This window comes from Tiliqua scincoides, chromosome 5, assembly GCF_035046505.1.
Source record: "Tiliqua scincoides isolate rTilSci1 chromosome 5, rTilSci1.hap2, whole genome shotgun sequence".
In the NCBI taxonomy this organism is placed as follows: domain Eukaryota; kingdom Metazoa; phylum Chordata; class Lepidosauria; order Squamata; family Scincidae; genus Tiliqua; species Tiliqua scincoides.
In genome coordinates, this window is record NC_089825.1 from 19,740,320 (window position 1) to 19,767,874 (window position 27,555).

Here is a 27,555-nt window from a genome sequence, read left to right on the forward strand (position 1 = left end):
TCTCAGTGTTATCTTTCTGTGCTTTCAGATGTTTTTCATGCTTTTTATATGCTTATGGTCAAAGCAGTTTTAATAAATGAAACTGGTAGAACATTCATTTTGAATTAATTTTGTAGCAGTACAGATCTTGATCTCAAGAAGACAAAAGAGCAGATTTTGGTCTCATGATTCAGAGACCAAAGACTGTTGAAATTGCTTTTGCTGCCATCAGCTGCTTTGAGATTTTCAGTGCACAAACAGTGCGGTGTTTGTGTGTGTGTGTTTACAGCTTCCTTAACACACACAGCAGTCCCAAACTGAATTGGAGCCTCCACAACTGTATGCCACAGAAGGGCCATTTCTGGAAAGAAGTTGAAATGATGCAACATAACTGTTTCCTTTCTAATAAGGAAGGAAGGGTGTCTGTGTATTTAATACAGCAACCTATGCGCTAGCAGTGAAAGATGTGCAAGTGTGCCATAGGATTTTGGAGCACAGCGGTCAAAAATGGCTGAAAAACACTTCCAGGTTCTGTGGCTCTGAATTTTTAGGGCAACTGTCTGTAGTAACAAATTGTCCCTTCCCAACTCTGGCAGCACAGGAAGATGGACAGAAAATTTCTGACTACAGTTGCCCTAGAAACAGAGCCGCAGAACCAGGAAGAGTATCCTGGAAGTGACATCCCAAGAGGTGAAGACCATAGAGTAGACCACAGAGGTCAGTGTGCGGTGAAAAGAAAAATGTTGAAAATTGCTTGTTGGATAGAAGAAGAGGAGAAGGGGTCATCATTTGCTGCTTTGCTTCAAGTAACAAGATGACCTAAGATGACCTAAGATTGCACTGTTGACAATGAGCCAACGTTTTCTAGGCCAGTGGTTCTCAAACTGGTGGGTCATGACCCACCACTTTGTGTTCCCCCATCCCTTTAAGGGGCAGGGGAAGGGGAGAGGTAGGGAAGCGATCCCCAGGATCGTGTCCCTATGGTGGGCGAGGGGGGTGCTTTCACTTACTTTTAGGTAGATAGGGCTACTGGAGGTTGCAGGAGGTGCGGAGAGACCTGCGTAACCCTCTGTAGTGCTCCTCGAAGCTTGGAATCTTCAGTAAAAGCTTGCAGGAGCTGCTTTGCGCCTGCTTTTACCGAACATTCCAAGCCTTGGGCAGCACTGCGCAGGGTTCCCTGCATCTCCTGAAACCTCCAGCAGCCCTGCCTATGTAAAAGAGAAAAGCACCCCCCTCGCCCCCCCTTAGCGACGCGATACTGGGGATCCTCCCGAGCAAACACTTACCGAGGGAGTAAAGCTCCCTCAAAGTCTGAGAATCACTGTTCTAGGCAATTGAAGCATGTACATGTTAATGCATTCCTGCCAAGAACATCTTGTTTGGTCCTTCACATGCATGATAACTTCCCTTCTGTCACTTCAGGCAATCCTTTGCATTTAAATTTCTATTTGTGTTTAAAGTATTTGCATTTAAAGTATCCATTTATAAAACTGATACTTTTTCAGCCCATGAAAATGTGTATAATATACAATGTGGTCTCATATTGAAAAGTTTGGAGACCTCGACCTAGAGCACCATTAAAAAACAGGGTGAGGTGAGAAGAAAAGGCTTCATAACTCATTACGTGCAAAATGGTGTATCGGGCAAAACCATTTTCACTTTCGCATCTGCACCAGAAGCTCAAATTCCTATGATCCTGGTCATACACCTATATTTGTAGACAATGAAATCTAGTCTTTAAAAGACATTGTACTGTGTGCTCAACTGCTTGACCACTCTGGAAGCACGTGCCTATATAGTCCTTTTATTATACAATAAAATGCTGCTAAACCAAACCATCCAAATACCTGCAGGACCAGCTTCCCCATTTTTTGCTGGTGCATCTGAATAGCCATATCACCTGCAGAGCTCCAGGTTACTGCATCTAGGTTTGGGGCCTTGTGTGCAAAACTGGTTATGGAGGTCAATTCCCCAGGAATTTTTGTGATGGCCAGTTCAGCTTGATGGGAAAGGCACTGAGGGGACCAATACAATTATTGGTATTTCTCAGTAACAACTGTAGAATTCTACAAGAAATTGTTGGTAGCCATTCAAAATGAGGGTGCTACTGCTTCCTATAGAAGCTAGGCCACATTTTTGTTCTCATTCCCTCATGCTCCAAAGGCGAGGGATGTGGCATCCTCTGATTTCATTGGCTCAAACTGAAAAGGAAGACAAACTGTTTAGCAGGGCAAGGAGAAGTTTTGTGTTACAGCAAACAAAACAAAAAACACACACAAAGAAGGCGTCTGTTTCTAGCAGGCAATGAATTTGGGGAAAGGGGTAATCCAATGTTTGCCTATGGAAGATCTGCACGTTGTGGGTATGTGGCTTTTCAATGTGTCTTCTGTGATATGAATATTACTTATACATGACTTGTATGAATATTTTAAAAAGTAGCAGGTCACAAGATTACTTTATCATTTTCCCTCAGGTTCACTGACTTGGTTCATCTGACATGGAGTTTTATAGTCTGCAAGCACTTTTATTGTAGTATACCATGTTCATACATGTTCTCTGCTTTTAAGCATCTTTCAGGCAAGTTAAATCTCTTTGGAGTTTACAGTACTGGATGCTGCATTGTGGTGGAATACTGTGGCTAATAGCTTTCAGTCTCATCCAGCCTTGCAAAATCATTCCATTATGAGTCATTGGGTGTGGACATTTTTTATTACAAAGATGACAATAATATACAAGACAAAAACAGATGTCCAACATGCCTATATTTTGCACCTTCACGTGCCAGACTGCTGCTTGATTATCACTGCAAAAACATGGTGCAGCCAGCCTTGATCCTGGCCAGGATATCCAAAGAGCACAGAGGCTTGGGCATGTCCAGTGGAAGTTTTGACTTTGGCTCTAAGAGGTGCTTGGGCATGTCCAGAGAAATTTCTGATGTCTCCCTTTTGAATGACAGATCATCATGCCAGCCCATAAACTGTATTTCAAGTTTTCCTCTAAAAAGTAGTTTGTGATAAGGCAGGGGCTCTGTCACTCAAAAGGTAGAAGGTAAACATTCCACTGACTGAGCCCAAGCAAGTCATTGCCAACCTTTTGCTTGTGAAGCAGAACCCTTACCATATTACATTCCCTTTCAGTTTAAAAAGCAGTTTGCCTTGTCCTGGGGTTTGGGCAGACATGGGGACGGCTCTTGGACAAATACAAGTCCTCAGAAGTAGTTTCAAGGTTTGCTGTGCCCCGGCCTTTACTTAGCCATAGATTCGGTTTCTGAGCCTGTAGATGCAGCAGCCAGGGGTAATAGGAAATTTGTGCATTGACAAATGAATAATCCCACCATTGCCAACAGCTGACTGACTCCATGTTCTGTCGCACTGCCATCTTGAACTATTGCTATGATGTCAGAAGTCAGGACAGGTCACAACTGATGAGCAACAACTGTGCATGGCTGACCTTTTCTGGCTTCTGACCTTTTCAGAAGCTTCACGAGCTTCTGAATAATCTGCAGCTAAAGGCAATTGTCCACCTTGTTACCACAGGGGCAGTTGAAGTCCATGCCCTTTTGGTTTCCCTGCCAGTCAGCCCATCAGAGACCCTTCCCCATTCAGTCCCTTTTCTGGGCAAACCCTGCTCTTCAAGGTCCCAGAAACTGCCTTGGGGAGAGGGTGGCACTCCATCCCAGGATTCTCCTCTTGAGCTGCTCTCTGAGCCTCCCAGAGCTCAGCAGCCTGGCTGCCCTCCATTTGGAGGCTATTCTTCTCACTGGCCTTGCTCAGCTATTTTATATCCCTTAGGCTTATACCTAGCCCTGCTCCATCTCCCTCTTAGCAGCCCTCCCTCACATACTCCTGCCTCCCCATTTGTGCCAACTCCCTCCTGTTAAGCTCATCCCCAGACAACAAACTTGTATACAATAGTTGCAAGGATATTACAGGCGTGAGAGTCTGGTCCAACAAGAAGCTGATGGAACATACCAAGATCCAGGTCTACAGAGCTTTCGTCCTGAGTGCACTTCTGTACTGCAGCAAGTCATGGACTCTTCGCTCACAACAGGAGAGGAAACTGAACGCTTTCCACATGTGCTGCCTCTGACGCATCCTCGGCATCACCTGGCAGGACAAAGTTCCAAACAACACAGTCCTAGAATGAGCTGGAATCCCTAGCATGTATGCACTGCTGAAAAAGAGACGCCTGCGTTGTCTCGGTCATGTCGTGAGAATGGATGATGGCCGGATCCCAAAGGATCTCCTCTATGGAGAACTCGTGTGAGGAAAGCGCCCTACAGGTAGACCACAGCTGCGATACAAGGACATCTGCAAGAGGGATCTGAAGGCCTTAGGAGTGGACCGCAACAGGTGGGAAACCCTGGCCTCTGAGCGGCCCGCTTGGAGGCAGGCTGTGCAGCATGGCCTTTCCCAGTTTAAAGAGACACTTGGCCAACAGTCTGAGGCAAAGAGGCAGAAGGAAGGCCCATAGCCAGGGATACAGACCAGGGACAGACTGCACTTGCTCCCAGTGTAGAAGGGACTGTCACTCCCGAATCGGCCTTTTCAGCCACACTAGACGCTGTTCCAGAACCACCTTTCAGAGCGCGATACCATAGTCTTTCGAGACTGAAGGTTGCCAACAACAACATGACTCCTTATTCTTGGGAGTTCCGTTCTGGAACCCCCTGCAGATATCTGAAACTGCGGATACAGGCAAATGCCCATCTCCATGGGCCCGAGGCCACACACACTTCCTCCAGAGGGGCCTCTGCTGAGCTCAGGCACTGAAAAAAACGCAACTTCAGGTTTCTTGGAGAAACTGAAAGTAACGTTTTTAATGCCTTTTAAGGTATTGAGAGGCCCAGGGAAGCCCTCCATTCCCTTACCTTGAGGAGGCCTCTGTGACTGCTTCCCCAGTGCAGGATGCAATGCACACCCTGTTGGCACAGCTGCATCAATGCTGGGAAGTTAAATAGGATTGCATCTGTGGGTCTGGGGCCCATCAGTGAGTCACAACCCAATTTTTGGTGGGTCACAAAACTGACAAGGCAGATAAGGCTATGCCCATCAAGGATTAAACAACCTGCTGCCCAATCACCATTACAGCTAGCGAAGCTTGAGCTGCTGGTAAAGTGACACCTTTTTTTAGGTGTGTCCCAGTTCATGGAACCACTGAACTGTACACCTGTCCTTAGTACTGTGTGTTCATCAAAATCCGGTTAAGATGCTCACGTCTTTGGAGGAAGGGTGGTATAAAAATATGGTAAATAAATAAATACTACCTCTGTAGACATTGTACCAGTCAGTTGAGGCCTGGGCCTCTATGCGGGTATGGGCTCCAGAACCTGTGAGGACTCTGTAAACAACAATTGCCCTGGGCATTTGGATTGGCTAATATCAGTGGATCAGTGTGCCCTGGGCTGAGCTGGACTGGCTAATATCCAGAGTGGTGGCAGCATTGGCTAATGCATGGAAGCATAAGCTCCTCAGACCCACACCACTGCTTGTTTTGGCAGATGGGGGGCTGGTGGTGTGCGTGTGACACCAACTATCTTTTGTGTTATTGGACAGGGATAAGTAGCCTTCAGACTTGCAAGATCTTTTTTGTTGTTGTTGGTAGAAACTCACCAACCAGGTTAAAAAAAAATGGCTGGAGTGGGGTTGGAGCCAGATGCAAAATGGAGGCTTAAGGATGGAGTCAGTGACCAACCTCATCATGCAAGCCATTTAACCCCCACCATGACCTATGTATGCAAAGATAAATCTTTTAGCTGAGTGTCTATAAAACACTTACGACAAACTAGCCAGCAGAGCCGCACAATAATTTGGCCAAAGGCACAGTAATGCTTGCATTTTACAGGTGAGAAACGGGAAGTCTGAGATATAAGTACAAATCCAGCAATGGCAGAGATATTTTTCACTTGCACTTTTCACGGGGCAGCACAGTACATCAGTGCTGTAACAGTCCCTTATTATATCTAGGGAACATTGAGGCTCAGAGCTAGAATACTTGCCTGTGCATCAGACATATACAGTGTGCTTAGGACTACTGCTTTTCTGTTACTGATGTTAGTCAGTAGTCCAGAACCATTGCTGATCTACAGCAAATTACCCAAAGATTTGCCTGCAGGTCCCAACCTACTTTGTTGTCCACCCCACTTTTGAAATAAGCCAATGGTTCACTAACCTTTTCAACTTTCTGTGTCAAGAGCTCATGTAGGTTCATCCAGAAGCGGAATGGCTGGCTTTTGGACAAAGGAACACAGAATGGCTATTTGCAAGTATTGTATTTCTGTGCTTCACAAAGACAGACTGCAGGGCTTGGGCTCTGCCACTGCCAAATCAGGAAATTTCTTGTATTCAATATGTTGTGCAGAATATTTGCAAATCAGAAATAAATGAATGAATGAAATTTGTTTAGTATTAGGCCATTTCTTCCCAATGTTACATATACGCAACAGGGATCAAATGTGTACACCAGTGGGCTGGTGGGCCCACTCAGAAATGGGCTGCTCAGAAATGGGTTACTTAGAATAAGCCTTGTAAAATAGTGTAGAATAGCCACTGAAATTCATGAGAAGTTTGCTGGCTTCAAAAGCAGGTGGGGTCTAGATGCTTAGGCTAGAAAAGTTCACTATCAAACATATAGTGGCTGACTTGTAATCATGCATGATGTCTCCATGATAGTTTCTTAAAGTGCTGGCACTTCTTTTATCTGACTGGCAATGGTGCCGTTTTGGAAAAAGGACCAAGATCGAAGAAATGCCTAGAACACAAGCTGAGCTCCCTTGTGTAACAATGTCTACCGCCCTGCCGAAGACAAGTGAGCAGAGTAACAATAAGGACATATGAGCCCTACCAGATCAGACAAAAGAACCATCTACTCTAGCATCCTGTTTCCCACCATCATTGCTGGCCAGTCAGATTTTTCCAGGAAGTCCACAAGCAGGAAGTCCACAACTGCCCTCCCCTAGTGTTTGTAATTTGTGTTCTCTCCCCACAACTGCTACTGAGTCATATTGTTGTAGGAGGAAAACGAGCCTGCTGGGGTATGCACCCTGTCCATCATAGAAAATCAAAGCAACTTATGTGGGGTTTGCTGTTGGTCACCCTTCTAGCACAAAGCAAACTGAGACCTGCTAAGCTTCAGCTCATGTACCCTTAGGCCAAGGCCACTTGAACATGCTTATTTCCTAGCTCTTGATGTCTCTTGATGCATTTGGCCCCATGATGAACATTTAAATAAATCTGATTTATAACAAAAAAAAAAAAATCAAAATACAAGCATGCAGCCCTTTATTTGTGCAATTTTTTTGTTTTGCTTCTGTATATTATGGAGTTGTACAAATAAGATATTTACAAAAGAACATTTCAGTTCTGTAAGCATGTTACTTTCTAACCCACCCACCCCCCAGACTCTCCCAAGCTGCCTCCTATTGACCTTTTCCAAAGCAGATTTTAGAACCATGCATAAAACAGATCTTTGGTATTGAAAACTACTTTATGTGCCCAGCCACATACAGTATTTATTTATATTTATATATATATTTATATTCATATTTTATATATATACACTCACACAAAGGTATTCCATTATACAGAACAGTACAGAAGTGTACACATTTTGTTTTTTAAAATCCACACTGCAGTACAACGTGATTGAGCCAGGTCTCGGTAAATGGAAAACAAAGGAAGAGGAGACAGACATAGCGAAAAGGAACCAGCAAATGCCTAAATGTAAAAAAAATTTTTTTCTCTTGGCATTCCAAATTATTAAATATAATCTGAATGGCAGTGCAATAGGTAAAGATGCCTCCTCCACATCAGTGTCCATCTTAACTCTTGTCGCTTGTGTAGAGGAAGTATCCAGCATACTACTATCAAATGTACATCATAATAGTATCAAATGTTTTGGCAAAAAAGTTTTTTGAAAGTAACCATGAAGTTTTTGTTGACAAAAATAGAAATCTGTAACAAATCTGAATAACACTAAAATAAAAGAAAAAATATTTTAGTTTCAGTTTTATAATTTTGCATTATCATATGATGTTTAGTTCTAGTTTTCGTACTTAAAAATAGCTTTTATACAAAACAACTCACTTTTTTTTAATAATACATTTCTTTTCATGCTTGATACGTTTCTGTGCACACGTACTTTTAGTCATTCACACTCTTGTGTACTTCTTGTAACAGTTTCTGACTGAAAGACCAAAAAAAAAAGAGAGAAAAAAAACCTCAAAGCAAGCAAACCTCTGGTGTATTAACAGCAATGAATGCTTACAAAACTACGTTTTTCTCTCATTTGTATCAACAACCCCAGTATTTAGCACAAGTTTAGTATTAAGTCTTAAATGATACAGCAAAAATGGAATACATTCCTTGGCTACAACAATATCGGTTGCGATTTGAGCAGCAACGGAGCAGCCTTTGGTGAACTTGCACGGGCTTGTGTATAGCTTTTAAGATGGTTCCTTGGTGACGGTGGGTGGTGGGGTGGGTTTGCTGACACTTCCATTCTGTGACTTGTAGCTGGTGAAGCTGGGTGTGTGGATTGACCGGATGCTCTTCACACCTTGATTCAGTGATGTAGGAGAGATGGAAGAGGGAGAGGAGAAGGAGGATGAGGAAAAGGGAGATGGAGGAAGAGGGGTTGGCCGGCCATTTTGAGTCTGTATTGAGAATGAGAGATGATGGTGACCTTTACCTGGATTAGGAGCATTCTGGAACTTTAAGGAGCCGTTAGAGACAGTAGGGATTAAGGAAGCAGAGTGAGTTGGGCGACCTGTTGGAGGACTGAGAGGGTTAGGAGGAGGAACAGAGGCTTTAGTGGGTGGGTTAGTGCTATCACCACTAGGCACAGAGCTACTTTTCCCAGAGGTGGAAGAAAAGGCCGGAATTTTTGAAGCAGATAGGGTAGGGGAAGTAGCTTTATAGTCCCCACCAGCTTTCTTAGCACTTCCATTAGCCTGTAAATAAAGATGGTGGGAGATAGTTTAAATCAGCATACATGATAAACCAAAAGGGACTGCATGGGAAATTAGGCTCACAAAGAATAAGAATTTAAAAGTTTGAAGCCTGCACTACATCTAGCAGCTGTGGACCGGAACCGGCAGATCTCCCTGCTCCACTCCCCAATCGCCCCAAGATACGCAACACAAAATGCACAAGAGTCAAAAGAAATGAAAAAAAGAGAATATGAGAAAGGAGATACCACAACATCTGGACTGATCACCATATTGGCCATGCTCTGGGATTGTTAGGTGAGGATGGAAATGTTTCAGTGGATGGTTAATATGCGCCAACTGCACTCTGTTAAACAGGAAGTTAGTAGTCAGGATTTCATCTGAAATGCTTCAAGCAGTATCTGTTCGAGTTGCTGTCATTTCAAAAATTACTGGAACCAAACCCAAAGAGCTGGTGGCGTGTTTTAAAGCAGACATGCACAAGCATGGCAAAAAGATAGTGTTACCAAGTAGATATTTTCATGCCCCCCAAACCCTGGATTTTCAGTTCCAGAATTCAGTGGGCAGATAAAGTTCGTTATTTGGTATTATCCAAGGCAGTCAACGTGACGTACATCTTTACGAAACACACATAACAGCTTTAAGTCCATCCCAAGATGTGGTTTTAGGGTAAAACTACCTGTCTGTATTGGCGTTGATCCTGAAGCTTGTGCTGTTTGCTTGTTTTGTCCATACTTCCTTGCTGTCTACTTTTTGAGGCTGCAGGGATTGGCATTCGGCTGGTTTGTGAAGTGCTGGGTGAACCCTATGAAAAAAGGTTGGGGTGCAGGGCAGGAAGAGAGAAACAAGGGAAATGTGGGGGTAAGTGATGGTTCACTTGTTAACAAAGGGGATAACACGCCATGGACAAAGCTGCTTGGTGTGAGAAGCCAAAGCCCTACATGCATGAAAAGCACCGAAAGAATCCACATCATAAGTCACACCACCAGTGTTAATAATTCCAAGAATCAAAAACAGAGGTCAAGACTCAGCTACTGATCAACCTAATTTTAACTAGCAGTTCCAGGTCCTGTTGCATCCACAGTGGAATATTGACAAAGCATCCCTCAATCGCCCATCACCAAATCAGCAGGAGAGATTTTTTTTAAACAGAAAAAAATCTCACACAGTCTATTAGCTGTTAGCCTTCTAGTAGATGCAACAAACAAGCCACCCGAAAGGAAGCAAACCAATCAGAAGACACCTCTTGCTTAATGGTGATTATCACTGCAGATTTTTAGAAAGCAGCTGGAGCTGTCATTTTCTCATATTAAAGTACCTTACGTGAAGTTGATGGTATTGAAGATGGGGATTCTACATCAGCATTACACTCTTCCAGAACTATGGATTCTTTTGGTGTGGAGCAACCTGGGCCAGTGGTTCCCGTGGCTTCAGAAACGGATTTTGGACTCATCTCACTAATGGTGCTCTCCAACTGCTTAATAGTCTGTTCCAGGCTGTCCAGGGTCCGATATGTATTCTTTCTAATTTCATCCGTCCGAGACGCCTGCAGCGTCGTGTTTGCCTCTTGCTTCCGGGATACGTCGTCAGGACGAGAACTGGGGATTTCAAACCTTTTAGCTTCTTTGTGTTGTTTCAGGGTACCATCTTCCTCCTCCTCCTCATAGACCACAACTTGCAATGTTTTCTTGCCAGTTTTAGTCCCTGTGCGTATGGCCTGAGTAAGGGCGGCCAGCTGCTTCTTAGGGAATTTAAACTTAAATTTTTTCTTGGCATCAGCAGCATCCAACTTCAGTTCTGGACATGGCCCATACAGGTAACAAGGCTTCCTGAGGTCTGTATTATCTGTTTCCTGCCCTTCGGGGAGTTTGGTGTGGGTGGAGGAACTGGATGGTGACTGCTGTTTGGCACTGTGGTTTATTGAATAACCAGCTGCGTACCTCCTGGTACTATCTGCTTGGGTGACTTCTAAGTTGTGAGCATCAGGTGTGTCTTCATCTTCTTCTTCCTCTTCCTCTATCTTCTCCTCTGTCATCATCTTCTCCAGTTCCTCATCACATTCCTCAAATATTGTTGAAAGTCTTTTATAAGCCGATCTAATATCCATTGGTTCATCAAAAATAATTATGACTGGCTTTTGGTCCAAGCAAACAACAGGTTCTTCTCCTTCAAAATTTTCCAGCATGCCTTGTTGAGATTCCGTTTCCTTTTTGGAATCAATGTTAACAGTCTGCACACCTTCTCCCTTCTGACTGACTATATCATGGACTTCTCCACTTGACAGAACCTGGACTGCCGTTTTGGTAATCATAAAAGCAATGTTTTCTGATGGTGGGTTCTCGTCACTTGGAGAACTACTTGGTGACTCTCCTTCATCACTATTATTTAACGTAATGTTCCTAGAAGCCTTGTGCCTTAGCACAACATGACTGTAGTCACTACCAGGCATCTCTTGCTCAGGTGGCGATTTAGGACTCTCCTGAGTTTGTGAGTCAGTTTGCCTGGCAAGAGGTAGCCCTGCACTTTCTAGTAGATCAGTCTGTGGTATGTTATGGTCGGGTTCTCTCACAACACCATAGTCTAGCCTTTGTCTTCTAATTTCTACAGCTTGGTGATCTCGTCCTTCAGGCTCATTTTTTCTTTCATTCTCTAGCACACTGGAGAGGTTAATGTTTGGCTTAAGAGAACTTTTCTTGGTATACTCTTTACTCTCCAACATAAAATCTTTGCTGAATGCAGAATTTTCAGTCTTTGAAAAGCTAGCTTTGTTTCCAGTGATGCTGGAAGCACCTGAGGCTATCTCTTCAGTCCTCACTTCAGTCTTGTCCTTGGGATGGTCACTATCTTTTGTTGCCTCCCCATAGACCTAGGTGGAAGAGTTGCATTACTTAGTAACTGATGGATAACTTTTTTAAAGGTTGGGATTATTTCCCCCCAATTAATCGGCACATCATCTGATAAGGCACAGATATTGTGAGTGTGCCATTCTCTACATCATTGCAGAGCCATTTCCATAGTCTTCATCTGATTTCTGAACCTCTTCTGGGGATAATTCCAAATTCTAGTAGAACGGTGTATTACATGTTACTGTACAAAACTATATATGCAGGCAACATGGATTCTAGATGGAGATGATCCTTTAAACAACCTCATCATGATGTTTATGTCCTGATATATCAGTTATCATTTGCAATTGATTTGTTTCGTCTTCATCTGAATTAGACTTTTTCACTGATCGTTCCGTATGACACAGAAATGTTTAAAATAGGTGGTTCTGCTAAGATCTGGCCCAAGATTAATCACAAGGGACCCAATGACTACATATCATATGGACTAGCACATTAACTACTAACATATAGAACAATTCACCAAGGTGACTAACTCAGTGAGGCCTGGTCCTCTGATTCAACCACTGTTTTAGTTTGCATTTCCAAATACTAATGGATATGCCTCTGTTTGCAGGCTTTTGGAGCTTGAAATGTGGTCTCTGAAGGGATGCACTGAAATGCAAGCTGTTTTCTAAGAATGTCACCAAGCCTTGAACTTCCTTTCTAAGAAAAGGTCTGCCTAAAGGGAAATTTTGACCTTTGTTCACTAACAAGTTGAGATGTACTAATTGCAGATGTACTAATTGCCACTAATTAAAGTGGCAGCAGCCAAGGTGAGGAAGAGCTGCAGCCTTCTCACAGTGAGATAGAACTCAAGTGTATTCTATTATCTGAGCAATGTTTCCACTGAAAGTGAATTAACTATGTGCGCTGCCTTGGCCCAAACCACATTGGGCAGCCAGGTCTGCTGCGATAATGTCCTTTTTGCTTCTGAAGCCCACTATTTTTAGTTCAGGAAGAATAGCTATTCCTGCTTTAGAAGGTGCTCCTGATTTTGTTAACTGCATTCTTTCTGTGACCTGCAGGCCTATAGAGGAATGTGTAAGATTTGAAACAGCAATTCTACAAACAGTGGGTTCCAAATGTAGACCATAGTTGGTCCCATTATACGCCCAACAACCAAGAAATATGCCCAACAACCGCTCTGGTTGAATAAAAAAGGTGCAGCCTCATCCTTAGATACAGAAGCTCTGTTCCACCCCAGCAAAAGAAAATCATGAAACTGTATCAGTTGTGGCATCTAAGTGTGAAAGATTCAGCTGCAATAAACTGTAATCACTAAACTTAGAATGTTCTGTTGCATGAATGAAAGTAAAGCCATACATGTAAGCAACTTGTTCCCTCAGTGGAATTGCCTTGATTTAAAAAAATATATATACTGATTGCAAAACAGTAAGCTGAAAGAGAACTGTCAGTGTACAAGAGGCGGCTTATATAGTACTTGCTATTACCATGCACCTGAAGTGTATTAGCACTTAACAGAAATGACCACCCTCAAAAGATCAAGTCCCAGGAAAACATGAATAATAGTGGCATGCAAATGAGCCAAAGTCAAGAAAGTAAAGACCTAGGTGGACACTGCGTGGACCTGCTGTTGTGTGCTGTGCCTCATATTAAAAAAAATCCCGATTTCAGGGTCCAGAAGCTATGAAATACTATTACCATCTAACGTCTACTTAAAGCCAGCGGAGTGCTATTTCTTAAACATCAGAGTGACAACTGTGAATACTCATTATTGAATCTCCCAACTTCTAAAACTGTTTTGTTTGTGCCAAGTGAAGGTGCTTGAGGCTTGCTCCCTGCCAATGCTTAGTCTTGGGATGCTACTTGAAAGCTGGGACTATGCATTCTAGTCTCAGTGGTGCAGTTTTCCCTCTGCCTAAAACCCTCTGGGGTCTGGAGCATGTTGGTTGGACGGTAACCGAGTAGTAGAGGATGGTTCTACCCTTTGGGACATCAGTTGATGTAGAAGACCTTCTTGTTGGTCATGGCCAACTGGGACTGGATTTTTTCTTCCAGCATCACTTTGCAATTCCTCTAGACCAGTGTTTCTCAAACTGTGGGTCAGGACCCACTAGGTGGGTCGTGAGCAAATTTCAGGTGGGTCCCCATTCATGTCAATATTTTATTTTTATTATATTAGACTAGATATGGTATGTGACTGCATTTGGGGAAATGTTACAGACCTGTACTTTTAACAAGCTCTTATGTATATTCTTTTAACAATGATAGTCAATGGGACTTACTCCTGGGTAAGTGTGGGTAGGACTGTAGCCTAGGATTGTCAAAAATGTTCCTGCTTGATGATGTCACTTCCGGTGGGTCCTGACAGATTCATATTCTAAAAAGTGAGTCCCAGTGTTAAATGTGTGAGAACCACTGCCCTAGACAAAAGCTCTGGTCTAGTCTGTTTTAGAATTATTACGAGTTTATGAATATCATTCTAAAGAGACCTAATCCTGAAAGCAAATTACAAATGACTTCATTTCTTACTTGGAGTTTTGAAGTACTTTCTACCTGAAAGCTATTCTGAAACATGAGATAATTAACCTTCTTTACTCCCTTGAATGATCATCGCGTCCTGCTGCTCTTCTTAAAATAAATGGTAATTTTATCTGCATTCTTTAAGAATGAAACCTGCACTCTTCTCTAGGGTTGAAAATATGTAACTTTTGTGGCTTCTACCTTGAGAGGATAATAACCACTTGTTATAGTAAAGTTCCTAATTTGGAAGGAGAGGGAGATATAAATGGTCAAAATAATAAATCAGAATACAATATTTGCAGTGCAATCCTGGGTATTTATTCAGAAGTTTCACTGTGTTCAGTAGGACTTACTTCCAGGAATGTATGCATGGAATTGCAGCCTAGTAGAGTACTGGAGGGGGAGGGGGGAAGACCACCTGGGTCTTTATAAAGCAGCTAGTATTCAATTGGACAGATTGGGTGGCGGAGACACTCACAGGCTTTATCAAATTTCTCAATCTCATTTCATTAATTCTGCTCCTCTAGGCGTTATTAGCTTCTTGAGAACCTCAGAGCTCAGGGAAGTGACAAATCTAGATGAATGGAAACACAGCCATTGTGGCACACAGAAGAGTAAGCAAATGCACAAGACACAAGGTTAATCCGAAAGCAAGGAAAGAAGGCGAGGCCAAGAATACGTGGCAGAGTTCAGCACGCCACTATTACCTTCTTCTCCTTCGGATGTGTTAAGACCACAGACCTTGCGTCTTTTGTGTGTGTGTCATTTCTGGACTGTTCAGCATGACTGTTTGAATTTATATCCATGTAAGAGCATTTCTGGAAAGCCTAGGAAATTAAAATATGGCATGTTATCAGAAAAATGTTTTCAATGGTGAACCAGGCCTCCCAAAGATGCCAAGGATTCTTTAATAGGGAGTCTTGCTTGAGACATTCCAGCCAAGATGGTGTTCTTTCTTGCATGGAATACCAATCAGGACAATGCACATAGCAGCAGGGGCACCTACTCTTGAGACAACTGACAGTGCTGAGAGCCAATGAAGGCACTTTCAATATGATGAATATTTTTGTCTTCCATAAGCTCTTGTGGTATTTCTGTTATAGCTATAGCTGTACAAATATTTTTTGGGGAAAAAAAAATCTCAGTGGTTACAAAATACAGGCATGCTCCTGTATCCACCGGGGATTCATTCCATGGACTCTACCCCCCACCCCGATATGGAAAGTGCAGATACAGGGAAGTGATAAAAATAGAAGTCACCACTCCAACACCCCCTATGCCCATTAACATTGTTAAAAAGCTTACTGGGGTGAAGTTTTCTTGTTTTAACAGGCCTCTATAAGCATTTAAGCTTATAATGCTCAGAGCAGGTTGTCAGCAGCCTGAATGCTTGATAAAACTAGCTCTTATGCGAAACAGGAACTAACTAACAGGAAGTTAACTGCTTCCTGTTTACCATAAGAGCTAATTCCGTCAAGCATTCAGGTTGCCAGCAGTCTGCTCTGAGCGCTATAAACTTAAATGGTTATAGAGACCTGCTAAAACAACAAAACTTGGCTGCAGTAAACTTTTACAAATAACTGAATCCATGGATACGGGATCCACTGATACGCGGGCCCGACTGTATACCTTGCTGGCCTTATTTATACAGGTTGGATAGGATTGGGCCCTTAGTCTCACAACCTGGTAGGTTACACTGAGAGGCACTGACTTACCCAAGATTACCTAGTAAGCTTTATGGCTGAGCAGTGATTTGAACCCAGGTCTCACTGGACTAAGTTGAACATTGTAACCACTATACAAGACTGACTCTCAATGTATCTGCATCATACATGAATTAAAGATAATTAAAGACCTGCTGTATTAGGACTCGTTGACTTGATAGTACTTAAGTGCTGAATAAAATTGGGGGGGGGCACAGACTGACAAAATACTCAGCTCAGATGCCTGGGGTGGGTACTATGACCACAAATTTTCTAATCCTTACTATTCAGCTCTGGTTTTTCTTGGTTTGCAACATGTTGTAGGTGGATACGAAATGCATGTGTGCAACAGAAAGATTTAGAAAGCAACTTCTCGACACCATATTCACTTACATCTGTTACCTGACCTCAGCTAGGTATGGGCTGGAGCATGATTCACTAGTCATATTCCTGTTCAGTGTTTGTTCATTCATGCCAGGACCATTTATATAGGTCATGTGCTGCTGGATTGTGTGCTCTAAGCCTACAAAAGTACATGCTGTTCTAGGTACACATCTTTAAGGCCAGACTCATAGCACATACCTGTAATTCTGCCATTATCCTATCTCCTTCTTCTTCTTCCTCTTCCTTTGCAGGTGGAACTGAGCCTGTGCGCAGGGACTGAGGAGGGGAGTGGTCTTCTTTAGGTGCTTTAGGCTGTCCTCCTTGACCAGCTTCTTCACTGCTTTCCTAAGAAGCATGACAAGCCACAGTGGTTTGTATATATGTGTGCTTGCATATATAAGGGCACAATCCTAACCCCTTTCCAGCACTGACATAAGGGCAATGCAGCTCCGAGGTAAGGGAACAAACATTCCCTTACTTTGAGGAGGCCTCTGTGAGTGACACCCAACTGCAGGATGCAGCACACGCCCCATTGGCACCGCTGTTCCAGTGCTGGATAGTACTGACATAAGGGGTTAGGATTGCGCCCTAAGTCACCTAGCTGCTACAGAAAAACTAAGGCTGTACTGATCTTTCTTTTCTTGTTTCAAATGAGGTGTGTTTTGAGGAAAAACCACCCTCCCACCCTGCAAAAGAAATTCAACCTTGATTATAATATTTGGACTTGACAGCACACAGTGTACTATTCTCAATAACAGATATGTGAGAGAAAGATTTTTATATATCTTTCTTTTTGGTGGGGGACACACACACTTTGAATGTAAATACTGTTAATAATGTAACAGATGGCTAAAGCAAGCTAACAAAAACTCACTTAAAAGGTTTCTATGGAACTCTTATGTCTGATTGATCTTGTCCATCTGTGTAAGGAATGTGGGTTCTTTCAAATTAATTTTAATTCCTTAGGCATGCATAGAATGAAAGCAGATTTTGACTTGCATTCTACATTATCATAAGAATGCAGGAGGGATCACTGTAATGCAGGCAGGACTGGATGAATCCCACTGATTGAGTTGTACTGTTAATTATGAGATACATTTCCTGGTTGACTTATATAAGTGTTTGTCTAGGTCATATCAGTGTCCTTGAATTTCCTTCTAAGACATTTAATTTATGATGGGGACTAAAATAAGAAAGATTCTTGTCCAGAAAAGTCTCCTATTCTAGATGTCTATTTTTGCTAAGTTGCCAAACCTTGACCATTGAGTTGTCTTTCCTGGCCACGTAGCTGATTTCACCCAGTCTTGTACTCAGTCCAGATCCTACCAGGTAGGTACGGCGTGGAGGGGGAGGAGGGGGAGACTTCACTGGCTTTTCAATCTCATGTTCTGTGCTGGGAGTCTCTTCTGGAAATTAAAGATGTGACATCACTGTCAGTGCAACAAGTTGTAAAATATGGGCTTACAACTCCCAAGTTAAGGTATTTGGGGTTCTATCTGTTTCAATGGGAGAGATTTTCAAGCACGTTCTTGATATCCTTCTTGGAGCCCAGAAATGGTTATGTACCACTTTCTTTCATGTTTAAAAGGGTCTAGCCATGCAAACGACTCAATCAATACTGGCCTGCACTGCACTGCACTGAATCTTACCAGGGACTTCCAATTTGTCTGTTGCCTCAGCTTTTGGAGAGACGGGTGCTTGTGGAGGCATTTCAAGGTTTGGAATTGATTTCATGATATTTGCTTGTGCTTCTTCCAAGAGTTTTTCAAATTCCTTTCCATTGTAGTGATCTAGGTTTTGTCTTTTCTCTTCCCATTTCTTCTCTGCTTTCTGATGGGAAATACACAAACACAGCAACATGTTAAACTCTGCTTTGCCTTGATTCTCTGTTTACAGTCCATTCTCTATTTACAGATATGCAGAGATGCTCTCAGTTCTGCCAGTTGCCTACAAAACTTATGCCCTTACAAACAATTGCACTATGGCATCTATCCATGAGACATTTTCTCTTGACCAAAATCTCACTCTAGGAGAAGGAGCTTTAATGCCCACATGAAGTTCCCTTGACCGGAACAATTTCTGGTGCCAACCCAAGCTTTTGCCTCTTGCAAAGGAGCAGCAGATTTTCACTTAGATTTCAGCAAAGTGGCTCAAGAATCAGAGCGCCCATCATCTATCTGAGGGCACAATCCTAACCAGGTCTACTTAGAAGTAAGTCCTATATTGTTCAATGGGGCTTACTCTCAGAAAAGCGTGGCTAGGATTGCAGCCACAGTTTTCTCCTTGTAAAGCAGTGGTTCCCAAAACGTGTGTCGTGATGCCTGGGGGCATTGCAAGGCACTTGCTGGGGTGTTGCAGGTTGCCCGCTGCCTGGCAGTGAGACTGCAGTGCGAGACTCCGAATAGTGACAGGAGGATCAGTAGGGTGAGCAGAGCTGGGAAAAACCCTCCTGCCTGCCCTGGCCTTTGTTTAGAGGCTCACAATGCCTTCTGAATCTGGAAGTAAGTGGCAGTGATGTCACCACATGATGAGTTGTGCGTCATCACTACTTCCTTCTTAGTTCCACAGGTGTCGCAAGCTGGATAGGTTTGGGAAGTGCTGCCTTAAAGGATTTACAAGCTGTTTGAATCTGAAGGGTAATAGCGGAACTATCAAGATAGGAGGGGTAGTGAAAGCCCAGTTCAAGTAGCTGCAGCTGCTCTAGCACTAGTAGGAGAAATAGACAAGTGATATCACATCATGCCTGTCAATAGGAAGGCATTTGCAGTTTCTTCTGGGATTGCAGTTTTCAGCCAACTTTAAAGACTATAATCATGAAAACAGTAACAAGTTACAGCGGTGATTTAGAGGGCAAACAGCATTACACGTCGGTCTAAATTGTGTATTGTACCTCAATGGACAGAGCTCTGTTCCTGGTACTGGCGCTGTGGAGTTCTTCAATAAAAAGGTTTTGCATGGTGGAGCCGTTCACTGAAACTTGGGTTGAGTGAGGGGTCTGCATTTGTTGAGTGGTGTTGGTGGTCGCTGCCATTGTCAATTCTGGCACGCTGGGGTTTGCTGGATGGTTTGCTGTTGGTGACTGGGGTAAGCTGTTTGCCGCAGGAGAATTTGGGGCATGGCTGACCAGTGCTGATGAGTGCTGAGACTGATGAATGGCCACAGGAGAGCTCTGTGCATGGTGGACTGTCATGGGGGAGACTGATATCACTTCGGACTTGACGGATGGCTCTGCTGGAGCATTGCTTTGCTGCAGACCAGTGTGGCTGCTCGACAGCTCTTCCTGGTTTTTCAGAACTTCCGCTGCTGTGGCTTTTTCCATGGCGCTGTATTGTGCAGCTTGTGAGGGATCCACACCCTTCATCAGACCCTCTGTAACTTGTCTGCAGAAAGAAAGAGGATGTGATGAATGAAGTATGGCTAGCAGGTTCTGGCTGGTCTTCTAAAGACAGGGCTCCCTCTAGTGATCCTTTATATGAAAGTCAGTTTCACCCAAAATGAACACATGAAGCTGCCTTTTACTGAGTCATGTCCTTGGTTCATCTAGTTTAGTACTATCTTTGCTGAATGGCAGCAGCAAACCAGGGTTTTGGACAGGGGTCTTTCCCAATCCTACCTGGAAATACTGGTAGGGGCTGAATTTGGGATTTCTACATACAGACAGGTACTCTACATCTCAACCCAGTGACCAGCTCTACATATGGGATCACAAATAGAAGCTTTTGTTTCTAAGTTACTTCAGGGCAGGTGAACCATTACATGGCATTTTCAGTATTGGCATGGTTAACAAAGCATTTTTTTTAAATTTATTTTGCTCAGTAAACTGCTTTCTGAACTTTTTTTTTTTTTTTTTTGCTGAAAATCAGTACATAAAGATACTGACTCTGTGCTAGCTTAATCTGGCCCTGGATGTACTATGCCAATACATAATATAGATGCGATAGGGCAGATTGGAACAGTGCACTTATAGTCTTTAAGGAACATGCATGATGAACTATAACTTTTCGGTTGGCAACCTTCAGTCTCGAAAGACTATGGCTTAAGACTATAAGCTTATGGCTTATAGTCTTTAAGGAACATGCATGATGAACTATAACTTTTCGATTGGCAACCTTCAGTGTTGAAAGACTATGGCTTAAGACTATATGCCTACAGCACCCTGTATTCCCAGGTGGTCTCCCATCCAAGTACTAACCAGGCCTCACCCTGCTTAGGTTCCGAGATCAAACAAGATCAGGCATGTGCAGGGTAAATGCAAAAAACTTGTTCCACTTCATTTAAATAAGCAAAGAAAACAAAATCACCTCCGGAGGATGGTAAGGGTATCGGTCATGCTACGGACTCTTTTCAGTAGAACGTCTAGTTTGTGAGGCTCCTCCTTTAGAAATCTCACAGCTTCTACCTCAATGCGGAGAACGGCACGCATTTTATTCTGCAACGTTGGAAATTCACCTGCAAAGGCAATCACCATAAAGCAGATTTTAAAAGAGAGAGTTGGAGACCTTAACGTGATTAACCATTTGAAACCATCACCTTGTACAGGAGGGCTGTGGATGTGGATGTGACTCGACTATGGGTGAAGAGTGGCAGACTGGCAATCACACTGGAATTTAACATGAACAATGCTTCTTAGTCTTACAAACTGAAACCAGTTAACACAACCAATTAACAAGTATAACAATGAACAACGAAAAAGCCACAGATGATCCCTCTCTCCTGACTGTTGGTTATGTGACATCATGTCATTTCACCGCTGCCAGTCAAAAAGCTGGTACTGTTGCAGTTCTTTTCAGTATCCGTTCCTTCTGCTTATGTTTACACATCCTCTAGTTCCTGATCCACTTTCTTCTTTCTCTTTTCTTCTCCATTATGTCACTTTCCCTCCCCCTATAAGTCCCCCTAGATGAGATGTTGGATTGTCATAACTAAATATTCTCTCTTTTAACATCTGCTGTAGAAAGTTGGAACAATTTGGATTGGGACCATGGTGAAGGGGGGAAGGAGGTTTAACCATTTTCTCCAATACTCCTGTTGAAGGGTCCCTTCAATAAGAGTCCATGGGGTCGTCTTTCAGAGCAAACTTGCAGATGGTGGGTAGATGGATCCAGTACCCATTGAGGTGACTGTGCCCAGTGACGGACAAGAACAAGGGTAGTCCCCCAGTGAAGGACAAGATTGCAGAAGGACACCACCTCTTTCCTTGAGTGATGTTGGTTCAGCTGGATTGGAGGGGACACATTGCTGTGAGTAGGGGACCCTTTGTGCACACATGCAGCAGTTTCCTGTTTAAAGCGCAGGAAACTGAAGACCAGAGAGGAGAATGGGAAGTTGACAATTGGGAGTCAGGTGAGGCTCCACAGAGGAAAACAAATGAGAGGAAGTGGGCACTGATTTTCCCCACCCCACATCATGTCTGAGGCCTGAATGAATGAAAATTCATGTGTCCTGAAGTTATTCTTTTTTGTATTAGGGCAGAGAAACTTACATATGTATAGGCCAGTGGTTCCAATCTTAATGGTGCCACGACCCACCTCATCCTCTGCTGTGGGTCGTGCTACTTCTCGTAGTGCCAGGGATGCCTCTTCTGGGGTGTGCCAGGACAACAACCCACTCTAGTGGCCCCTATGGGCCTCAAAATGACTTGTAGAAGTCTCCGAAAACTGCTTCCAGTCTTTGGAGGCAAACCGGAAGTTGTCACAGAGAACTGGAAGTGGCTTTTGGATGCTTCTATCAGCCATTCTGATACCTGCAGAGGCCAGTATAGTGGATTGTCAGCCTGACATGGCCCTAAAGAATTCTTTGGGGCCACCTAATGCTTCCAAAATGGCTCAGATTTGGAGCCCTGCAGACACAAGTGTGGACAGGAAGGCCCAGCCTGTTATCTACCACACATGGGCTTGCGACTCACCAGTGGGGTTGTGACCCACACTTTGGGAAAGGTTGGTATACCCTGTACACAAGTTTCCAGTAACAGAGCAAAATATTTTGGGAGGCAGGGTAATAAACAGTTCAGGTGTAAATGATTAACTCACCCAGCATCAAGCTGAACCCACTCCCATGGCTGATATGTATAAAATGTAAAAAGATGGACATTCTCATCATGGTTCTTAATCATCTCACCAGTTAGGCGCTCTCACCAGCTGACTTTCACTTCATCTTCCTAGGCCCTTCCCTTCACTCACCATGAATTTTAATCCCCATAAGCAATAATCATTACACTGTTCCACAATAAAACCATAAAATGAGACTCCAACTGTCAGATGAGTGCCCCAATCCTTCACACATTTACTGAAAATGAGCCCCTTTGGTCTCAGTGGAATTTGCTTCCAATTGTACCTCCTTACAGTTGAACAAAAGAGCAAAGATGCAGAAGAGCTCCATCTTTTCAAAGATACTCAAAGCAAAGGGAGAAATTGAAAAAGTACCTTTGAGGGTGGCAACTGCTTCTCCAACTTGCCGCAGAAGAAAGGCCCCATCTTCCACATCTTTCAGAGTAATTATCCTGTTGGTAGCTGCAGATTCCTTCTTCAGCTCTTCGACAAAATTTTCGAGCTCACTGTTGTTGTTTTAAAGGAAAAGATGAAGCAGGAAAATGAACGTTTGATTTGTTTGGATAATGGATTAGATCTTCCCTCTGCAATTGAGATGCCTTAATACTTCAACTGATCTTTAAGACCAGATTATCAATACAGCAGTTCACACAGCTGAAATGCACTGTAAATCTATACTAAACTCTCCTCTCTGTCCAAATGATATTATAAGCAGGAGTTGAAACATTAATGTTTTGAGCTCAGTGACATTTTAAATGCTCTGGTTCAGTTCAGGCTCAGAAATGTCATTCAATAAGACATTCAGCAACTGGTTAGACACTGTGAACCTGTTTAGAGACATTTTATTCAGAATAACACCAAACACTTTCATTTGCAATGTAAAATTTGTTCAACAAAATGCATAGAACAACTGGGAAAAATATTCATTCTTTTTAAAATGTGGCTTTGGAATTTTTAAAAAGTTTTTTACAAATAAAATGCATATAGCAGGCTTACACCCCCCCCCCTCCAAATAAAACAAAACAATCAGTTAATTTAAACCAGTTAATGTGATGTAATTTGAACCATTTGCCACTGTTCCTGTTTAGGGGGTTGGTTCTCGTTCAGGTTCAGGGCAACCAAGAGACTTTAGGCTTGGATATTTTTTCTGGATCACTGGAAAAAAGAACTTTCTGAACTGGTTTCTCAGTTCAAATATGACTCCTTGGCAATAACTTTAATAAACTATAAACAAACTATGAGCTTTCAGAGCAACAGCTTGTGAAGCAGAAACATGTGAATGATGAGAGAAGACAGGACACAACAAGTACAGTGGGAAAAAGGAAAGGTAGCCTTAAGGTGCAGAGAAGACCATGTGAAAGATTTGCTCATTTCCTGCTTATTTCTTGTCTCCATTTGATGAACTCATATGGAGAAAAAGGGGTTAGCATGAGGTCTGTAGTGGTCTGGGGATCAAAGTATCAGTCAACACAATGTGGAGAAGAACCACAAAAGAAAAGGATGTTTAAAAGAAGTCTCAGAAACAGTCACTAGGTGGCAGTAAATGAAAAGTACTCTGCAGGCTTACAAGAAAAGGAACTCAATACCGTGTGGGAAAACTGCACATATGTAGGAGTAGGCGGAGGACATACTAGCCTCTGCCGCTGACCAGATGAACACAACACGCTGGGAGGCTGTGTCCCTGCCTTCCTAGGAAGCACAACACAAGAGCAAGGGGAAAAACCAGTCTGGCCTCAGCCATCTATAAGTAAAAGAGCAGCTGCAGGAAGCAGTGGCGTAGCTAGAGGGGGTGCAAAGCACCAAGTCTTTCAGGGATCCTCACCGCAGCCTGCAAGCGGCCCCTCCCTTTTGGAGCCATCCCCAGTGGTGGGAGCAAAACAGAAGCAGGAATGATTCTGAAGGGGAGAGGGAGGGGCCACTTGTATGCCAGGGTGAGGCTCCCTGCAAGGTTCACTGCTTTCCACCCTTTCTAGGTGTGCCACTGGCAGGAAGGTTTGCTTTGCCCCATCCTATTAGAAAAACTTTGCTCCAACTCAGACTTCAAATGCCTCTCAAAGACATTCTGGTCTCTGCCACCAACATTCAATGTGGAGTTATTGCCATTTTTTTTAGTTTTGTGTTTTTACATTAAAAAAAAGATTTTAGTTGTTAAAATTTTTTAGTATTGTTCTGATGTGGTGTCAGCTTGTTCGCTGCTTTGACAATCATTTGATCCCCAGGGCAAGGTAGAAATCTTTAAAATAGAGGGAAAACAGCTTCATGTAGCAGCAGCAGGAAAGAGAGTTTAATCCCTTTCCACGTCTAGTGCCCTGTCCTTTCATTTTGTTCTACAGTGTTGCATGCATATTTAATTAATGAAAGCGTTTTTCATTCCCGTATTTCTTTGCTTAATAATAAAAAATAATAATAAAAAAGAAAAAAAATCCATGTTAAGCAAGTTGCAAAACTGGTCTTGGTGTGGGTGGGAGGGGATATTTTGGTACCTGTGCCAGCCAATCAAGAACTGAGTGCAGCCAGCTTCTCTTACAACCTTGCAGATTTTTTTCTCCCCTGACCTCAGCCCTGGGGAGAAATAGGAATTATGGGCAGGAAAATAGTGAGTGGGTTTTCAAGTGAAACTTTGCTGTTCAAGGGGTGCAAATCTATCTGACGTCAATGGGATTTAATCAGCTTAAACATAAGCATTTCAGGAGACAATCCTAACCCACTTTCCAGCACCGACATAAGGGCAATGCAGCTCCAAGGTAAGGGAACAAACATTCTCTTCCTTTGAGGAGGCCTCCGTGAGTGCCACCCAACTGCAGGATGCAGCACATGCCCCAATGGCACTGCTACGCCAGTGCTGGAAAGTTAGTTAGGACTTGAGCCTCAGTTTAACTTTCTTGATTTGTGTGAAGTAGGCAGAAATCCATTTGTTCAAAGCAGCCCTTTGGTCCTGGAACTGGATTCTCCAAATGCATTATAAATACTTCGTACTAGTTTAAAGAAAACATGCTTTATACACTGGGGGCAATAAAACATTGCTGATCAAGTTGTGCAAGTGTGGAAAGAAAACACCAGCTTTGGAAACCAACTCTTGACATTTGCAACGAAAGGAAGGGTGCCAGTCACATGCAAGAAGCCCTGTGGGTAACTGTGCCACGGTTAGGTTCCAAATAAAATACTATACCTAATTTATTAAAAGATTCATACACGACCTTTGAGTCTTAAAAAAGTCCTCAAGGCAGTTTATAATAGGTTACACCTGTGGTTCCCAAACTTTCAGCACAGGGACCCACTTTTTTAAATGACACTCTGTTGGAACCCACCTAGGTTTAACAGACTTTTTAAAAAAGGAGATCTAGAAAGAAATAATTTATTTATGCATAAAAAAGACCCTGAAACATTTATTATCTCCCTATATTTACACAGGCTTGCAAACCGCAGGAGACGAGCTCTTTGCAGGGTAATTAGCAGTACAGTATCCGATTTTTGAATAGCCTCAGCACTTGAGGCAATTAGTTATCTGATCACGCTCTGGTGACCCACCAAATATCAGGTTGCGACCCACAGTTTGGGAACCAATAGGTTACACAATACAATACAAATGTACACTGGTGGGACAGCTACGAAAGATGCTGGTGAAGGGAAATGTGAAAGCCTCTCTGGCATTCCTGCCACTACTACTGCTGCTCCCAGAGGCCTCTAGCAAGTGTCCTAGGAAAGGGGGGTAAAGGGGTTATTTGTACCCAGGTCCAGTGTCAAAAAGGGGGCTAAGAAATTTCCTGGGATCTTATATATTCCTATCTACTCAGACTTGTTGCCCTCATGGGATACTGGGAACACTACCACGAGCGTGCAACTGCAGTACTGCAGCTACTGGCAAGCCATATATACTGGGCTGAGGAATGCATACATGACATTCCTTAACACAATGTCAAATCTGGGAGGAAACGGACCTGCTACAGTAGCTCTTTGGCTTGTGGATCTGCTTACCATGAAGGAGTGTATAGGAACTCAGGGACACAGCTGGAAGACTACAGCTGCTGCAGAAGCAAGTTTTGGTACACATAGGACACTTTCCATTCTAGTGTGAGCCTAAATATGATGATGCTAATTTTCTTTGTGATTTTCTATATTTAAAACATTTCAGAGAGACTCAAGAGTGTGTATGGTTTTCCATATTACTGTATCTAGCTGCTGATTCCACATGGGTGGGTAGTCCTGGGCTCCAAAGACATTTCCAGCTGTCCCCACCCTCCTCCCACCCTGTTTTGCCCCTCCCTGCCCCATTCTTCTCACCCATCACCACCCTCTCCTGCTGTTTCACCCCTCTCCTTTGCAAAGGAGCCCAAAAGAAACTTTGTATCCCCTAATAAAATTCCTCTCAGAGGCCCCGGCAAGGTGAGTGGATAGGGAAGCAGTCTGCCACTACTTGTATGGTTTTTTTCCAGGTGTAATGATCCCCTTTCCTAGTCCCTCATCTTGCTCCTTCCTCATGCAGTCAGGAAGTATGTATTGGCAACCTTCAGTCTCGAAAGACTATGGTATCGCGCTCTGAAAGGTGGTTCTGGCACAGCGTCTAGTGTGGCTGAAAAGGCCAATCCGGGAGTGACAATCCCTTCCACACCGGGAGCAAGTGCAGTCTGTCCCTGGTCTGTCTCCCTGGCTATGGGCCTTCCTTCTTTGCCTCTTAGCCTCAGACTGTTGGCAAAGTGTCAGGAAGTGCAGATTTGTTTAAAGGGACGACTTGAGGAATGAGCAAGTTGGGTGGATAGAGAAATGGATGATCTGATTCCCTCATGCGTTTTGCAAATGGGAAGAAGGTCAATGTGGCTCTATCTATGGCAGGGTGGGCAGTGGATCACAGCCTGCTCCTCACCTGCCTTCCTTCCCTCTTGCTCCTCTGCCCATTCAGTTGAAACAAACAGGATGGGCAGAACATCCTGATACAACTCCTAACATGCTCTGCCTAACATTTTGCTTGCTTCACTTGGGTAGGCAAAGAAATCAGGGGAAAGAGCAGAATGACAGGTGGATGGTCCTCCTGAAAGGTAAGACAAGGAGGTGTGGAGGGGGCTCTCTTTCCTCCTTCTGGCCTTCTTTCTGGGCACACAAGGAGGCAGACTGTTTGAAGTAGCCAT

At 43.3% G+C, this 27,555-nt stretch overlaps 1 protein-coding gene across 13 annotated transcripts in view; it reads right to left on the reverse strand.

Moving 5' to 3' along the window:
* Positions 1–7,242: 7,242 nt before the first annotated feature.
* Positions 7,243–27,555, reverse strand: part of KIAA1217 (KIAA1217 ortholog) — a 252,662-nt gene continuing 232,349 nt past the window's right edge. For 6 of the 13 annotated variants that reach the window (XM_066629011.1, XM_066629008.1, XM_066629009.1 and 3 more), the window contains 10 exons: positions 22,808–22,938; positions 20,687–20,834; positions 19,276–19,765; positions 18,035–18,215; positions 17,640–17,791; positions 16,584–16,730; positions 15,006–15,125; positions 10,245–11,792; positions 9,606–9,731; positions 7,243–8,929 (listed from right to left, as the gene is read on the reverse strand). In XM_066629011.1, the coding sequence (XP_066485108.1) occupies positions 8,423–8,929; positions 9,606–9,731; positions 10,245–11,792; positions 15,006–15,125; positions 16,584–16,730; positions 17,640–17,791; positions 18,035–18,215; positions 19,276–19,765; positions 20,687–20,834; positions 22,808–22,938 (3,550 nt within the window). In that variant the 3' untranslated portion in view covers positions 7,243–8,422. Of the gene's footprint in view, positions 8,930–9,590; positions 9,732–10,244; positions 11,793–15,005; positions 15,126–16,583; positions 16,731–17,639; positions 17,792–18,034; positions 18,216–19,275; positions 19,766–20,686; positions 20,835–22,807; positions 22,939–27,555 lie in introns of those variants that run through there. The other 7 variants (XM_066629018.1, XM_066629015.1, XM_066629019.1 and 4 more) reach the window with 5 other exon arrangements.